This window comes from Trichophyton benhamiae (assembly GCF_000151125.1).
Source record: "Trichophyton benhamiae CBS 112371 chromosome Unknown contix01456_5.r1.exp, whole genome shotgun sequence".
Taxonomy (NCBI): Eukaryota; Fungi; Ascomycota; class Eurotiomycetes; order Onygenales; family Arthrodermataceae; genus Trichophyton; species Trichophyton benhamiae.
The window spans coordinates 387,383-404,383 of NW_003315080.1; the positions used below are offsets into that span (position 1 = coordinate 387,383).

General features: G+C 47.9%; 9 protein-coding genes across 9 annotated transcripts; 5 read left to right on the forward strand and 4 right to left on the reverse strand.

Moving 5' to 3' along the window:
* Window positions 1-1,413: 1,413 nt before the first annotated feature.
* On the forward strand, window positions 1,414-2,181 carry ARB_03127 (uncharacterized protein; the record flags this gene model as incomplete). Its single annotated transcript, XM_003010380.1, has 3 exons — window positions 1,414-1,546; window positions 1,671-1,733; window positions 1,862-2,181. 3 exons carry the CDS (start codon window positions 1,414-1,416, stop codon window positions 2,179-2,181), a joined length of 516 nt encoding a protein of 171 aa, XP_003010426.1.
* A 511-nt stretch (window positions 2,182-2,692) lies between these two features.
* Window positions 2,693-5,092, reverse strand: ARB_03128 (uncharacterized protein; the record flags this gene model as incomplete). The annotated part of the gene is made up of 1 exon (XM_003010381.1): window positions 2,693-5,092. One exon carries the CDS (start codon window positions 5,090-5,092, stop codon window positions 2,693-2,695), a length of 2,400 nt encoding a protein of 799 aa, XP_003010427.1.
* A 944-nt stretch (window positions 5,093-6,036) lies between these two features.
* ARB_03129 (uncharacterized protein) lies at window positions 6,037-6,966 on the forward strand (the record flags this gene model as incomplete). The annotated part of the gene is made up of 1 exon (XM_003010382.1): window positions 6,037-6,966. The coding sequence occupies one exon, from the start codon at window positions 6,037-6,039 to the stop codon at window positions 6,964-6,966; it is 930 nt and encodes a 309-aa protein (XP_003010428.1).
* Window positions 6,967-7,186: 220 nt separating this feature from the next.
* ARB_03130 (uncharacterized protein) lies at window positions 7,187-8,281 on the forward strand (the record flags this gene model as incomplete). The annotated part of the gene is made up of 2 exons (XM_003010383.1): window positions 7,187-7,302; window positions 7,435-8,281. 2 exons carry the CDS (start codon window positions 7,187-7,189, stop codon window positions 8,279-8,281), a joined length of 963 nt encoding a protein of 320 aa, XP_003010429.1.
* Window positions 8,282-8,597: 316 nt separating this feature from the next.
* On the reverse strand, window positions 8,598-9,056 carry ARB_03131 (uncharacterized protein; the record flags this gene model as incomplete). The annotated part of the gene is made up of 2 exons (XM_003010384.1): window positions 8,598-8,863; window positions 9,020-9,056. The coding sequence occupies 2 exons, from the start codon at window positions 9,054-9,056 to the stop codon at window positions 8,598-8,600; spliced, it is 303 nt and encodes a 100-aa protein (XP_003010430.1).
* Window positions 9,057-9,491: 435 nt separating this feature from the next.
* ARB_03132 (uncharacterized protein) lies at window positions 9,492-10,954 on the forward strand (the record flags this gene model as incomplete). Its single annotated transcript, XM_003010385.1, has 3 exons — window positions 9,492-9,695; window positions 9,757-10,630; window positions 10,725-10,954. The coding sequence occupies 3 exons, from the start codon at window positions 9,492-9,494 to the stop codon at window positions 10,952-10,954; spliced, it is 1,308 nt and encodes a 435-aa protein (XP_003010431.1).
* A 1,098-nt stretch (window positions 10,955-12,052) lies between these two features.
* On the reverse strand, window positions 12,053-12,803 carry ARB_03133 (uncharacterized protein; the record flags this gene model as incomplete). Its single annotated transcript, XM_003010386.1, has 2 exons — window positions 12,053-12,309; window positions 12,362-12,803. 2 exons carry the CDS (start codon window positions 12,801-12,803, stop codon window positions 12,053-12,055), a joined length of 699 nt encoding a protein of 232 aa, XP_003010432.1.
* A 1,080-nt stretch (window positions 12,804-13,883) lies between these two features.
* Window positions 13,884-14,579, forward strand: ARB_03134 (uncharacterized protein; the record flags this gene model as incomplete). The annotated part of the gene is made up of 2 exons (XM_003010387.1): window positions 13,884-14,342; window positions 14,406-14,579. 2 exons carry the CDS (start codon window positions 13,884-13,886, stop codon window positions 14,577-14,579), a joined length of 633 nt encoding a protein of 210 aa, XP_003010433.1.
* A 523-nt stretch (window positions 14,580-15,102) lies between these two features.
* ARB_03135 (uncharacterized protein) lies at window positions 15,103-16,830 on the reverse strand (the record flags this gene model as incomplete). Its single annotated transcript, XM_003010388.1, has 1 exon — window positions 15,103-16,830. The coding sequence occupies one exon, from the start codon at window positions 16,828-16,830 to the stop codon at window positions 15,103-15,105; it is 1,728 nt and encodes a 575-aa protein (XP_003010434.1).
* Between the last annotated feature and the right edge of the window lie 171 nt (window positions 16,831-17,001).

The window sequence follows — 17,001 nt, forward strand, 5'->3', positions numbered from 1 at the left end:
CTTTATGATGATTTCCTTTCCCCTTATTGTTTGATATACCAATACACCAAAGACTTCGGCGGCGTTATTATTGGATTGGCTTTGGGCCACCAGCTATATATCTGGCCTGACCCATTTTTTCACCCGGTTTGCGAAGTGTTTGGTTTATTCTACCATTCCTCTCCATTATGTATATACAAACCCTATATCTAATGTATCATTCGAAAAATGTTGCGTGGTTTATTGACTCTTTTCATAGAATTTCCATTCATAGGCTAATGTATGTATGGTGAGCACCCAAACAATAAACATATCCCAGCCCTATGCCATAAACCCAAGTATTATACATGCAAATATTCCCGCTCAACACACTCCGAGGCGCGAAAAAAGAAGTGATGTACAGAACGCCGTCAAGACCATTGTAAAAAGATGTGATCCAAGACAGATATCTGCCTTTCCGTTATTTTTCCCCTCGTCCAGCACACTATCCCATCATTATCTGGTTAAGGGCGAGGGTCTGTATTCGTTTCCAAATGTCTCTTCCTGTATCTTCGTGTTGTTCCAATCAATGCGACCTGGAACATTCTTGACTTCTTTCAATGTAGAGCCGAGTTTCACAACTGAATATCGTATCATTCGGGGATCAAGACCAAGTGTTCGTCGCATTTCCTTTTGCACAGGAGCGGCGGCATCGAAACGCATGATAAAGTGATGGCCTACGGTGTTCTTCACCTGGTGTTTCGTTGTAGGTCGTGGGAGAGTGAACGGGCCCCAGTTGGTATATCCGCGAACAACACCGCCGGAACGGATTACTTGGAGGCCAAGGGTACGGGCAATACTATAATGCAGTGATTAGAAATCTTGAAGAGCATTATATTTTATATAAGATGGGTTGAAGCTGTTGTTCACCTACTCTTTGACTTCTTGGAGACTGCCCTGACGGACCTGTAGGAGACCAGTTAGGAAGCTGATTCAACCAATTCCTGCGCTATCATAGCTTCATCATGGGATATGCGTACAATTGCAACTAATTCGTACAGCATCGTGACAATCTCTGCTCGGTGGCCGTGTCGTTGATATCAATATGCAATATCAATAACATGACCTTTGGTCGCTGCTGGAAAGCAAAGCAAATCTTTTTTTTTTTTTTCAAGCGGTATCGTTACGGTACCCATTATTACTAAAGTGACCAATCATAGACCACATATCGCCGACCCCGGAGACAAATCACGTGTTTACATCGGCGTAATGCTGTAATCTGAATACGCCGCGGCCTCGCTTTCTTCCTTTTTCCCGAAGCTTCACCGAACTGTTTCCCGTCAACTTCTTCTCCCCACCACAAAACGAACTCCAGCATCGCTCTTTTTTCTTGCGCCGTCTAGCATATTGTTCTGGTTGTCGAAAGAAGCCGTGTAATCGTTAGAAGCTTCCGCAATGGCTGCCACCGCTCTCCGATTCATTGCTCCTCTCCGAAGCGCCCTCAGCGTTCCCCGGTTCCGAGCTTCTTCCGCTCTCCGCTATGCCGCTCAGCAAAACATCAGACGGCCATTCTCCCAGAGTTCATCGCGTACGTACAATTTGATAGCCTAATCAATCATCTGCATGCTAGCCCGGGTTCAATTGAGCTGCAGATAGCTATTGGGGCGGGATTATATAACGTGGGCTGACACCTTCGGTTGCCGGTTAAATAGTTCAAGCAAAGAAATACACCGAACAGCATGAGTGGATAGATCTTTTGGAAGATGGCAAGACTGGTATACTTTTCCCTTCTTTATTCTGAAGTACTTGAGAAGTACTGGAGCTTCTACTAGAATGATATTCCGGACGATTTCATTCAAGTCGAGGAAACTGATAACGATATAGCTGACACAATATATGATAGCTAAAATTGGTATCACCGAATATGCTGCCAAAGCCCTCGGAGATGTTGTTTACGTCGAATTACCAAGCGTTGATGATGAGGTTGCGTGCGGTGATGGCATTGGCGCTGTCGAGTCTGTCAAGTCTGCTTCAGACATCATGTCTCCCGCCAGCGGGAAAGTCATCGAGGTCAACACCGTTCTGGAGGAGAAACCAAAGACTGTCAACGACTCGCCTGAGGAAGATGGATGGTTCGCTAAGATTGAGGTTTCCGATGCTAGTGAGCTGGATGGTTTGATGGATATCGAGGCATATAAGGCCTCCTTGGACGAAGCCGACTAAACCTTTGGGTGACTCTGGCCCTTCTCCGGGATTGTTTTGAAATTTCATGTTTCTTAATCATTAGCTACAAATTGTGCTAATGATGTTCGCATATCCTCTGTCTTTTCCCCTTCTGGGCGGCTGAATACTTAGATCTGACCCTGCCCTGATTCCCTAGCTGTGTACTCATGATAAAACTGAGAGGGATGTACCAAAGGTAAAAGCTCGGCGCCCTGTTGTTTGCTGGATGGTCGTGGCGCCATAACTATTCCTATTTCTCTCATTTTGCGTACGATGTTGTGTATATATACTCTTCAACAGACATAAATGTTCAACGGCTGCAGTTTTAAGTCATGATACCCACACAAAACGAAAATGCAGTCTGGATCACCTACTATTCCGGCGAGAAACTGTACCATTTCTGTGGGAATGATATCAAAAATACAGAAAATTTTCATCTACTCAAGTATGTATTTGAACCTAACCAAAAATATATAGTACAATGGTGTTTGTTGGAGGAACGAGCAAGGGATCAAATTGGGGGTATTGACTCTCGACAGATGGGGCATTGCAGCCTCAGCCGCATCCACGTTTCCAGACATTGAGAGTGGAAAATATGGCGGCAAGGAGTTACCATATAGGCACGTCGACTGAATAGGTGCGTGGCACCTGTCGTTACACTGGTTCCCGCGCTAGGATCATTCCCAGTAACAACTGGGACATTAATATCCTGCATGCATATCGCACAGCTAAAATCCCTCCTGTTTTGGCGAGAGTCTACCTCCTTGCCTCCATCTCGCAAGCCTGACGGCGGCTCACTCTGCTCAGCACGGAGTGAAGATATCGGTAAGGCGTCTCCAGCCTCCAAGTCCTCAGCAGAACCAGAGGCAGACGTGTCTCGCAGGATTGGATGGTAATCGTACGCAGGTGGTACCCAACTTTTGGGAACGAAGAAACGTGGCCCAAGGATATCCTGGCTGACAAGGCTCCAAATCTGGATCCATACCCAAAATGAGAGTAAAAGAGTTGTGGTACCATCCGCCCGGATAAATAAGACGTTCTGGGGCATAAAGTAGAAATACAAGAAAGGGAACAGACGAAGGAGGCTTTGTCCGACGACAAATTCCCATCTTAGAGCCTTGCGGCAATTGCGCATTATATTTCGGTATATCTGCGGGGTCCAGAACGAGAGATATATAAACGACAAAACATTGCCGTAAATAGTTCGGAGGCGACTAGGCCAGAAGAGTACCCAGGATGAGAAAAATAACAGGCTGAAAAGGAGGAAATAGAACCGTGAATACATTGCTCCAGCATTAGCTGTGTCATCGTTCTGGTCAGGAGTTGTTGGGTTCACAGCAGTCCCAGGGTTTTCATCTTGATCTGGAGGGAGGGTGACTGGGGTTGCACCTGTATCCGTGGGCCGTCGTGCTGTCACCGGTAGTGGGAGGGTTGATGGAGTTGGGTGGACAACAGTTTGGTGTCGTTGTTGCTGCTGTTCTCTTCGCTCCGGAGCTTGCACCAGCCAGATTTCAATCTGAAATTTCATGCCCAGAAAGCTAACGCCGAAGAATGCTAGGAAGGAGGTAGCTGTAAGTAGCAAAAATGAGGTCTCCGAGTATAGCTCTATAAGCATAAAGGACATAAACAACGCGTCTCCCATTGACATCATAGCAATGGTATAGAAGCTAACTCGGCTTCTAGTTGAAGGCGTCGAGGACTCCTTCATCTGCTTCATCAACAACAGTATCTGCGAGGCAAGTATTCCAGCAACTAGTGTGATAAAGCGTCCGGTATATTTACTATATTCTTCTTGTTTCAACCCGATTAAGTATAATTCGTCTGTAGGAGGGTATTCTGGCGACGCTTTAGTTTCGAGAACAAATCCACAGTCTGGGGAAAATATAACACCAGATAATACCAGTGGTGACGGCTTTGGGATAGGTGCACCTGTGGGGAATCTGAGTTCCTGCTCAATATCTTCTATAATGGGGTCTGGGATGGGCTTTCCTAGGGATAGTAGGACATGTTGCTGCAGGTATACAACATATTCGCAGTTAGGGGCTGGAAGAGATGCCGAATTAGTTCCTTGGGAAAGAGACGACCAAGGCAGGAATGTATTGAGATGACTGGACCTCTCCGAAAGAGCTTCAGTGAGCGAGTTGTTAAGCAATTCACGGGAGAGTTCAAACGTGTCATTCGACAAAGCTAAATGGGGTATCAATGCAAGACCCGCGTACTTCTCGCTTGCAGTAGTAAGAATAATTCCCCCAGATGCTGGAAAGTGTACACCGTATAGGGGTACTATCCAGCTCTCTCCAAGAGATATATCAGTCTGTAGAAGCATCTCCGCTTTGATCTCCTCAACACCTTTGCCATCCTCACCAACAAGGCTGTGTCCTTGGCCCTCGTGTAGATTCAACACAACACGGCCATTGGGAGCGGTAACATTGTGGCCAAATTCTCGACTGAAATACTCATGCTCGGTGATTATTGTAGTGAGGTTGAGTTCCGGTCGGCTCAGCTTGTCCGTTTCCATAGAGCGAACCCATTCACCACGAACATTGCCCGAGACATTGCGGTAAACGGGAAGGGAGAGATCGGTGATATTCGTTTTCGAAGATACCGAATCTGACGTTCCAGAAGCACTGAGAGCTACTTGTAACCGCTTTCTAGCCTTTTCTTGGACAGATGGAAGCAGGTTCCACGCATAGCCATCTGTGGCCCTGATACCGGCAAGGGAAAGCCATCGGCCAGCTTGGGGATCCAAATCTCCATAACTTGACGAGTTCAATGAAGTGAGAGCACTCTCTTCGTCTGCTAATCGACGTTTATAATCGCGTACGGAGACCGAAGATGGCGGGTGAGGGTTTGGAGCCGTGAAGAGGAAGAAGAGGAGGATGAAGATGAAGGCACCACGACGCCCGTCCATGGAGGCTGACAGCCGGGAAGCTTAGCCGGCCGGTCGTTCAAGTCTAAAATCCATGTCCTGCTCCCTGTCTTAGAGCCTCCGTTGGCCTTCTTCTTGCGACGTTACTCCAAGGTCGGATGCTTGAAACGTTGCGGTTGATGTTGGGCAATGGAGGCGGCAGCGATTAAATCCAAAATAGCCGCGGCAAGATCGCCAAGCGCCAAAGGAGATAAGATCAACTTCGTTCCATGACGCTTGCTATAATATGCCACATAACACCAACCCACCGTTCAATAATGGACTCGCAATGACTGCATGACAGCTGTCCCTCACACGACTCACACGGATATAATGCTTTTCAAGTAGAGTCAGCGATCTGTTTGTTTCCTTCCGGCGTGAATACGTAGTGGCAGCTTATCTGAATTGGCTATCATGGCTTCAGGGCTCCCTATCCCACTCCCTCCCCGGACGCCTAGTCCACCGCCGGATAATACCACGTCCTCTCCGGCCGGGAGCGTTTCCATTGGATACCAAAGGCAAGGATCTCTCGAGCCTGCTGCCCTCCCATCGTTGACAGACACCCTTCCTTCAGGGTCCTCAGGTATAGTCTCCCATCAGTGGGCGCCTAGGAATACGGAGTGCTTATCAACCTTGTTTTAATAGATGCATCATGGAACTCGTATAGGCGGCCAAGTCTAGATGTTCCAAGCCCGTTCAATTTCAAGCCTACGACTCTTGCAAAGACCCCGGTTCTAAAATCAGTACGCGTGCCTAAAATTCTCCGAAATCCGCATAGCTATCCTTGCTAACGGTGATATCTATTATAGAACGTTGGGCAGCGCCGGGGCCACAAATACAAGCACAGCAGTGTGTCTCACCAGATCTTCCTTGAACCGCCTCCGAGAGCTCCATTGGCACTCCCAAATTCATTGCCGATTCCAACTTTCGTCGAATACCGCAAGAGCATGTCCCGAGATCAGAAGGCTCGATTTTGGTGGAGTTTGTGCCATATGGCAGTGGCAGGATATACACTATGGAGTGCCCACGGTTCAATGGCCATGACTGGCCTTTCACACTTAATGCTCTTCGACTCTCTTGGGGCAATGCTGTGCGTTGTGGTAGATATCCTTGGAAATTTTGAAGTCTGGAAAAGGTCCAGTATTCGGCATCCATTTGGGCTAGAAAGGGCCGAAGTGGTTGCTGGGTTTGCTTTATCCGTCCTTCTATTCTTCATGGGGGGCGATTTGATATCCCATACCGTGCAACATGTACTTGGCGGCTCTCATCATGCACACCCCCATAATGAGCATGAACGGGTAACTCCGGGTAGCGTTGATATAACTGCACTCCTTTCAATTGCTGCAACTTTGATTTCAGCCATCGGGCTCAAAAATCATGGACGAATTGGCAAGGCTATGCGTGTCACCTATATACAAGCACTACCGTCCTTGCTCAGCAACCCTGCTCATTTCCTTACTCTATCGTGCTCCACTCTCCTTCTTTTACTCCCTTTGATATCAGTTTCCTTTTATTCGATGCTTGATCCGGTTATTTCCTTTACTCTAGCCTTTTCTATGTGTTCCCTGGGGATTCGTCTAGTGGTGAACCTAGGCTCTATGCTTCTCATGTCTTACGCAGGACCTGGCGTTTCTGCCGTCATGAAGGACATTGCCGCACACCCATCAGTCACAACTGTTGAGGAGGCGCGCTTCTGGCAAGTCCACTATGGCTTGTGTATGGCCAATCTCAAGCTGAGAGTGAGTGGCTCAGAGGAAGCGATTACCCTTCTCAGGGAGCGGATAGTCAATATGATCAAGCAGCGTCTTGGAGGCGAGTATGGCACTGGAGTGCAAAAATGGGAGGTTTCTTTGCAATTCAGTGTTGACTCAACATGACCCTATACTTTGTTTATGATCTCCTTATATACTTATGGCAGTTGAATAACACACGGTCTCCTAGCAACCATGAAATCTCTGCTGGAAACTTCCATCACAATAAACAAAGCACTCAGGATTGCCCGTTTCTCCTAGCTAGAAAGAACTTTTCTGCTTTTTTACAGCAAGCTTTTCCCAAGGTACCTTCTTGCTGCTAGTCGTTGGCGTTTAAGTCTTGGAGATGGTATCGTCCCTCAAGCCACTGGTTGCTGCCAGTATAAACACGACTAGTGACATGTCTGTCGTGGATGAGGGAAGTATTTATGCCGGCCAGGAAAACATCACTGAGAATGCAATGTGAGCCTTGACTTACCCTACTGCTACCAATATCCACTAATAAAATGGTGCTAGTTCTGTACCAGAGCGCCTGGAGCATCAAAGGGCCTACTTCTTTCAATTTCCCCTGAATATTCGCAAGGAAATCTATAGATATGCAGTTGCTCCAGGGAAGATCTTTGTCCGCCCGTTCGTTTCATTCCATTATATAAACGATCAGAGCAGACTTCACGCCCATAATCCCCCAAATATGGCAATCCTTCTTGTCTGCAAGAAGGTGTATGAAGAAGCCTGCCTGGTATTCTATCGTGAGAATACCTTTTCAATCCTACATCCCGACGTTCTTTTGGATATTTCGAATGAATATCCCCGTGTAAGGGATCATCTAAGGCATATGCACAGCATTGAAGTAATCTTTCATCACCGGGATTTCCAATACCTCAGTGGTCCGTTTTGCGATGATTTGCTTGCAGGAAGCATTGCCTTGAGACGGCAGGACAAACAAGGCGACAAAAAAACGGACAAAATGGCAAAGAATCTGTTGAAGTATCGAGCTTCCATACTCGGGGCCAGGACATATACCGCTGGCTGTGGGCTTATTGATCGAAACATAACTCCCATACTTCCCCATGCCCAGGACATTAAGAGCATGCAAGACTATCTTTTTGGCCGGACCTTGACGTTTCTTCGTCAACGCCTCCTCATTTCCAACCTTGAACTGAAGTTCATGGAATGTATTTGCCCTGAAGGGTGCTGCCGCTTAGCAGGGGAAATTTTGAACTGGGGAACTAGAAAGACATGGACCTTTGACCTCCCGCGAAGCATATCCGTGACAGGGGCTACAGAAGAAGAGCGGAAGCAGATTTTGGAAACAATTGCCCATCAACGGCCGAGTCCGGAGGTCGTTGACCTCCTGCTAAAGTACCAAAGTCGACGTAAGTCTTTCACAAATCGATCCATCAGAGGAATCCTCAAGGCCATTGATCTGGTCAAAAAGTGATGGTAGCTGGTAATATTCGTCGGGAGTATCTCAATGCAGGTTTATATTATGTTTATAGTCTCCGGAAAGATGGAGTCTTGTACATGGTAACTAAATGAATGGCCTTTTCATGGGATTCCTTGCGGTTCATATTGAGAGAAATAAATGACAAGGAATCACGTTATAAGTACAATTTTTTATGGTCTCCCATTCTAGTTCTCTTCTAAAAAGCGAGACTGAGCAACCCCATTTTCATCCACTTGATATATCCATATTTCTATACTGTTGGTCCTGGAACCGCTCGCCCAGCGAATGTATCGAAACCAGTGTTCTCTCCTCAAGAAGTGCTGGCTAGAATTCCCCCTTGTTCGGCCTGGCCGAGTCCGACGGTGTCATCTGCATCTCTCTCGGCTCTTCTCTGTCTCTTCTCAAGGAGTATTCGTTTTCTCTCGGCAAGCATTTTCAATTGTCGACCCTCCACACCTTCTAACCAGTATCCGAAACTTCCACCAACAGTTGCAAATAGAGGGTAAACCCATAGGGATTCCTTGTTGAAGAATGGGCGCATTTCAATTCCAAGCTGCCATAGTCGGACGGCAACGCCTACAGAAGAACGAGAAGTTAGATGCGATTCCACGTGCAGTAAGATGCGCCAGGCTGTGCGATCTTGGAGAGAGCCATTGGCATGCGAGTAGAGATGAACCCAACAGGTACACGGTAGCCCGGGCATATACGGATGAAGAGAAAGATATCACTAACCGAAGCCGCTCCAGAAGAGCACTTTGTGGACTGGCATGATGGGTCGTGTCGAATGTGGCTGTGGAATCACGGGAGGGCGGCTGGGAAACTTTTCCACGCAACAAGCAGGCCGGAATAAAACGCGAGTGCTCTGCTCTCAATCGTAGGCTGTCAATAGAGCATCCCCGGGGAGAGCAATGCCGATATGTGTTCGATCTCTGCGGCGTCGACTGCTTGAAGTCGTCGGTTTTGCTTTCGGGAGGCCTTGATTCGATGGACGTCCGTCGCGGATACGGGATTACGTTTATCCGCCAGAGTATCGTCCAGGATGGAGCTCCAACTTTATTGGGCATGAAGTGGGAAGAAAAGTGACCTGATGGAAGTGGAACATGGAGGCCGACTGATGTGCCAGCGCTGCTCTGTGATGATAATGTGCTGGGGCTGCTGCGAGCGTTATAGCATTATATGGTGGCTTTAGGCGCGTCAGCTCAGAATGGCAGAAGCAGAGACCGAAGGAGCTGGTGTGAAGCGCGTTGGGTCCAGCATGGAGAGTCTCCGGCGCAAAAAATTCAAGCTGTCAGAGCTGCCCATTTCCACGGCTCAGCGGACTACGATAGAAAATCTGTTATATTCTTTCAAGAAGAAAGGGGGCTTTGATGCTGTCCGGAAAGAAGTTTGGGCCAAATTCAATGATAGCGTGTGTTGTGACAGGCTTCCTACGTTGCTCGCCACTCTGTGCTAATATATCTGTTCTACAGGATGCTAAGAACTCATTTACAGCGTCGTTAATTGAAATGGCCGAGTCGGAAATCGAACGTGACCCGTCCTTACTATCCCGCGAGAGAGGGAAGGCTGCTACCCTAATATCTGGAGCCGTTGACCGCAGTGACCTACATTCGGGGATAGAAGAAACAGTCGACGCAATAATATCCAACCATATTGATGAGATTCTAGCCTCTCTACGCAAAATTCGCGCTCAAGACATTGGCCAGGAAGCAGCAAATGCCGAAATAGCCAAGGGGCTTACCACAGATGCTGAGTACGAGAAGCAGGTTCAAGCTAAAAGAGATGAGCGTGAGAAAATTAGACAGAAAGAACTAGAGATTGAAAGGAAAGCGGAGGAAGAAAGAAAGAAAGCTGAAGCCGAAGAGAAACGGCGCCAACGTGAGTTACGAAAGCAAAGGGAGGAAGAAGACCGGAAACGACGAGAGGAACGAGAGCAAAAGCGGCGGGCGGAAAGGGAAAAGCAACGCGAGGAAGATAGGTTGCGAGAAGAACGGCGAGAACGAGAGCGGGAGGAACGATATGAACGAAGAAGGCGAGAGGAGAAAGAACGCTACCGGGAACGAGAACGGGAACGGGAGCGTGACTATGACAGAGACAAAAATAGACGATCAGATCTTGACCGCGGAAGAGACGGGAGTGGTACGCCACGAGATACATCCAGGGCGCATAAGACTCCAGCTCCCCCTGTGGATGAGAAAGCGCTGGAAGATGCAGCCCTTGAACTGCTGCTAAAAGAAGGAAAAGAGCTTGCTGCTAAGTCCCGACAAAAGCCGGAGTTCGACTTTGAGCAGGCCGAAGCCCTGGAGAATGGCCAAGTTCTACAGCCTGCTAATACTACCACTCGAAGTACTTCTTCCAAGCCAAAAACGGAATCCACCCTCCCTTCCCAAGACCCTGTCAGATCAAGAACAGAAGACCGCGAAAGTCGTCGTAGCCACAGTCGCCGGCGTGGCCGCAGCAGGTCCAGAAGCAGAACTAGAACAAGGAGGTCCTCAAGGCATGATGACAGATATCGAGATGCCGACTCAGATAGGAGAGAGCCAGAAAGGCGGCCTCGTGATTTTGATGTATACCGGCCTGGAGAACGAGACAGACGAGACCGGGACGACCATTCTGTTCGTGCTAGGTCTCGACGACGGAGCAGGACTCGGAGCCGGAGCAGAGTTCTAGATGACATGGATAAATATCGGCCTTACGATCGAGATAGGGAACGAGATCGTGATCGAGACCGTGATAGGGATAGGGATAGGGATAGGGATAGGGATAGGGATAGGGATAGGGATAGAGATAGAGATCGTGATAGGGACAGAGATCGGGAAAGAGGAAGGGATAGGGATAGGGAGCGTGACCGGGACCGGGAGCGTGAGAGCAGAGGCGAATATCGCAGCTATCGCCCCAGCGCCCGTTCAAGATCTCGCTCAAGAGCAGCATCCCATAGACCAGCACGAAGATCCAAGTCCCTGTCTAGGTCAAGATCTCGATCAACCACCCGGCGAAGATACCGGGAAAGGGAACGGTCCAGATCCCGAAGCCGCCGTGTCAGGTCAACGTCAAGAAACGCTGGAGGTGATATTGACCGGTATGTTCCTCCGACATCAACGCGAAGTCGGTCACCAAAACGGAGAGCCAGGTCACCAGACAGAGATAGGGAAAGAGACCGTGATCGGGAGCGTGACAGGGATAGAGACCGCGAACGAGAAAGAGATCGAGATCGAGACAGAGACAGGGACAGGTCGCGAGATAGAGACAGGGATCGTGATAGAGACAGAGGCCGAGACAGAGATAGGGAGCGTGAGAGGGACAGAGATAGGGACAGAGACAGGGAACGCGACCGTGAAAGGGATAGAGACAGAGACCGATTACCTGATATTGATCGGTATATCCCGGGAGCCACGGAGAAAGAGTCTCGAGGAACCAGCGTCGATAGAGAGGACAGGAGGAGTAGGCGTCGGGACGCAAGTCGTTGAGTGCCAGACACCTTTGCTACCTTGAGCCCAAGGGTTGTACCACCAGTTGCATTTCCACGGAGTTTTGATATGATTATATTGGGGCCCGCATAATAGGCTAGTATTGAACAGGTGAACATGGATATCTTAGGAGTAATAAACGAGCAAATTCATTATCCCTGAACTCCATATATGCAACAAAATAGAAAGTAGGCGGGCGCTAGAGGAATTCATGAAATGTGAAAAGAAAGCAAAGCACAAATAGATAGCAACTATTTCACCCCTTCTCACTGGCCAAAATAGCTTCAGATAAGCATGCTTCCTATTCCAATGTATTACTCCGGTGAGTAGCAGAGCCATGTGCTGCTTCAACTGCAGCCTGGTACCCATCATGTTCATCATGGCGTTTGTAGAAGTAAGACTTTTCGGCGGTTGGACGAAGTTCGGGTGAAAGACGTTGTAGTATAACCTCCTCGAGTGCCTTGATGGCTTTTGGGTTATATCCTTGTTTATTCCATATGGATATCAAATTAGAGTTGAATCGAGCAGATGTCGAGACTCCAAGAACATGATCACGCTCTACACGATTGTCAGCAGGCGGGATAGTGTGCTATATGGCTGTAGAACATACCGGACTGCACTGCGGCCTGGAACTCATTTGCCATACAAAGAATGGCTACTTCATGGAAGAATGCCTGGCTCTTTGACTTAGGAACTCGAAAAGTCCAGCACCCTCCCTTCAAGTTTTGAGGGTCCTCCCAGACGGGCTTCGTCTCACGGCGGAAAATATGCACAGTGTCGCGGACTTTGATCTTTCCCCATGGATAATTGTTGTATATCCGATAAAAGGTCGCAATATCGGCAACATCATCATGCAGGGGGTATAGCCTGTCACCGTAGTTGGTAGACTCAGAGTGCTTCTCATGCCATACAGCCCAACGATACTGAAAAGGCAAAGGTCTCAATTTGCCTATAATGTTCTGATGGAGTGTTTTTCGGGTTGGGTTGAGGGCCTGAACTTCATCTTCAGTAACCGATTCCAAGGCGGTAAACTTAGGAGCTTGAATGGTCATGTTGGAGAGAGGACTTCTTGGATGGCGGGCGCTTCGATGTTACTGAGAGACGAGAAAAGACCAAAGTCTCAGGGACACATATCTTCATATAAGAAACAGCAAAGAGCCAGTACTCTGATTGAAGCGCTTAAGGGTGTGGCATATCACCTTTCAAAGACATCAATAGGAAGAACTGAACCCCTGTCTGTACCATTCAAGAGGCCAGGGAAATGCAGCATGGTCAAAGACCTGAAACGCATCTTCATGTACCAACCTTGATGCCATTCGACAAAGCAAACATCAGACGAATCATGGCCAACAGCTCTCTCAGCTGGGAATTTATCGACAGGGTCTTCGAGTTCGTGGCCACCTCTGCTTGATGCGCACTACTTGCATGATAACCGCCGTATCATCATTGGCCCACAGCGAGTGTATCACTTGCCCAACGAGGCTGGAGCTCGGCCCGTCAACGGCTTTCTCAGGGCCTGTCTGGAGCCATCCGCAAAGGACGAAACGCATTCGAAACTGGACCGGCAGCCCCCACAAACTCTGATGTCTTTCTCGCGACTCGACATCGCTGGCTACCTTTTATTGATGCATTATTGTCATTTTCAAGCTCCTTGACTTGATGTTTGTCGTTCGTTGGTTTTATTTTGTTGTTTGTCGTTAACTTTTCTTTTTTCGGAAGACTAGCACGTGATGTCACGTGTATAATACGGGTTATATAATCCAAACTTTAACTCTTTCATTGGAGAAAAACTGCGGTATGACGGTCGAGACTCTATAAAAGGAACTACAACTGTCATTTATACCCTTGAGCCGTGCCTCTATTTTCTAGAGCAGTGATATATTTACTCTTCTTCCACCCCTTTCAATTTCCTATCTCAGAGGTTAAGGGATAGAAGGGCTGTCGCTGGAACATATTCTGTTACCACGATATCTATACGACAGAAGGATGAGATAGGAACACTTCATGCAGGGCTTCAGGATAGGGAGAGAAATATATCTCTGTTATAGTATATCCCAAATATCTTTGTACTGGTGCAGCGCACTCTTACTTGCTGTCCATACCCTTATCCGCCGCGTGTTAATCCATCAAGAATGTCTTCTTCGTCGAAAGAGTCGAACAAAGCGTCTGAATCATTGACTCTCCGTGATAAAGGCCAGTTGGATGGCATAAACTGTGGCTCTGGCGATTCCGTCGCAAACCTAACAAGCAAAGAGGCCTCTAAATGTTCATCACCAGAATCGACAGATTCGGAGCCAACATCGTCTTCTGGATCTTCTGTTGATTCAGATTCAGATTCTAAAGCTGGAGAAAGCTCAGACGAGGAAAAGTCTGACGATGATGAACAAATGGATGATCCACCTGGCCCTTCTATACCTTCGAGACCGTTTTCCAGTCTTCCAAACAACTCAGCCCTACGTGCAAGACTTGCAAGTTTTTTACCATCTCTAAAGGCGGCGAATGAAGACCTGGAACGAGAAATCGCTGCCGGAAAGTCAATGACCCTTGAGGTGGACAACGAAGATGACGGGCAGGGTCAGCTTATTGAAATGGTAAGATACCAATCTGACCGCTCTACTAACAGAGATGATACATATAGCTAACTATCACGGTAGAATCTTGGTTTAGGCGTGCTTCAAGAAAAGGGAGAAGACAGTGATGAACATAGTGATGCAGGCAGCGAAAGTTCCGAGAGCATAGACCCGGAAAAAGAACAAAATGTTATTGGCAAACTTATGGGAAAGGAATCCGACCTGCAAAAGCCGAAAATCGAAGATCTAGGGTCTTGACCTGATTTCCATTGCAATCAACAAAACGCCATTCTAACATCATTTATACTCCACGAGTCCACACTTTGATTATTCCCATGTAATATTCACGACAGATCAATTCAAGGATTTTCGCCTGGCAAACAGTATTACTGCTTGGATCCAGCAAATCTACTTACGCTCAATGTAGACAATTAATGGAGGCAGGTTTGGTCGTTTCAGAAAGAGAATGGGGGGAAAATGGCATTCTAGCTAATGGTAAAGACAATCGTACCGCTGCACAAAAATAAAAAGGGGTAACGATATAAGAAAGTGGACATAAAACCCAATGAGCACCCGCGTAACCCCCAGAAGAGAAAGAAAAGGTATAAATAGGGGGAGGGCAGGAAAATTCTTCAAGAATATATTCCCTTGTGCATCATAGCATCACAACTTAATGGTCATCCAATTATTTTTCTCGGTTTCAGGTGCTTTCATTAAAAGGTGATATTTATAAAAATCTTGTGACAACAGAAGACGAGATCTAAAGTCTAATTCTTTCCCGTCATTTAAGAAATCTGCTTAATACGGCATTCCCACCCAGAGTTCTTGCTGAGGAGCGGGAGACTGTTTGTGAAGTTAGTATTAATACGAATTTGGACATATAGTTAAGAGATACGTTTACTGACCTTGCACCCAGGCACCAACCGAGCTCGTTTCCGTCAATCTTCTTCGCCGTCTTGACTTCTCTCTGCAGAGGCATCTCATACCCAGTGTGTAGGAGGGCGAGCATGAAGTTAAGGTCCAAACAGTATTCAGGGCGGTCACTTAGCTCTTTCATGGCGCTGCTGTTGGATTGGAAAACGCCCCAGCTATCCTCGCCGCCGCAGACAATTGAAGTCAGTTCATGAAGGTCATGGAGAGTGAATGAGTCGGGCATTCCGAGGGGAGAGGTGCGGTCGTAGAAGTAAGAGAAAATGAAGACATCCTCTTTAGCAAAAGTCTTGCGAAGGGAGGGCTGGTGGATTCCGTTGAAAGAACATGGGGCAAGGTTGCAAGTTGCGTCCTTCTTGAGAATCTTCTCCGCGAGGTTTCGGCACTGAGCAGCTGAGGATTCCTTGGGGCCAACCATGAGTACCTCGACTTCCTTCCCCAGGGCATGGTTATCTCCTAAATCAATGCTGACATTGCGAGACATTCCCGGAACAATACATGGGTTCACCACCTTCTGTTTGAGCCAGCCCTTGTCATTAGGGCTAAGCTCATGCTTGGTTTCGATGAGGTAACGGTGAATAGCAGACCTAGCGGCCATCAGACCGTACCCAAGGTGGGAGTGCTGGTAGAGAATAAACTCTCTGCCACCAAATTTGAGGGCGTACTTATGGTCGCCTTCTGGCATTTTCTCTGGAAGGCCGTCTGGTCCTTTGCCGTTATAGGTTGGCTGGAAAACAATCTGAGTAGAACCGCCTCCCAGATCAAAGATGGCAGCGGTTGGGATCTCTTCTGGAGAACCAATGTTTCCAAGCAAGTAATTGGTTGTAATCCAGGCATAAACACCCTCATCCTTGCCTTCCATAATCTCGACACCGCCTTGGGCCTCCGAGACAACCGGGAATGGGTAGACAGTCTCCAGCCGAGTTCTGACGGCCTTAAGAATATTGTCACTCATGTCTTTGCCCAACATTCGCAAACCAGCAGTAGCCTTGACGGCAATAGGGGAACAAGATCTATATTCTTCTGGAACAGTCTTCATGGCAACCTCCATCAACGGGTCGAGACTCTTGGCCGCACCCTCAGCATCCTCACGGTATGAGCTGAGACCAGAGCCCCCCTCCTTCGTCTCAGTCATTTTAAACTCCTCATTTTCCAGTGCTGGAGTTGGACCGCAGTTGTTGAAGCGATAGACATGGATTCTCGATCCCGTGCTGCCGGCATCAATCATCAAGACATATTGGATGAGAGGCTTGGAGGAATCGTACGGCTTTGTACATTTCGTCGCCGAGTCTGGCCCGGGAGGAGGGAGATTCGGCGTCCGTGATGAAGGAGCGAGCACGTATATTATAAATAGTATGAACGCAAGGATTCCACCTGTTTTCAGGTATCTCGACCGCTGGCTTTGTGTCATCAGGGCGATGGTGGGAGAACCCTTCATCGGTTCAGGTGGGATATTCTCGATATCAAGGCTGTGATCGGTTGGTTTGGAGACAGAAGAGGCTCTCCGGTGTAAACTCGGGTCAGAATCTACGGTGGAGGAAGTTGCACGGTGAGATCTGCCTCCAGAGGCTCCGGACATGCAAACTGCTGCGTGCGCAAAGAGAGAGGATGCCGAGATGGACCAGAGAAGGGTCGAAACGAAGGCGAGGTCCAGTCGACTTCAACACACCTTTCGTCTTTCGCAAGGGAATAAACAGCTTGTAACAGCGATGGGAAGACGCAGAAATAGAATAAGGAGATTTTTTTTTTT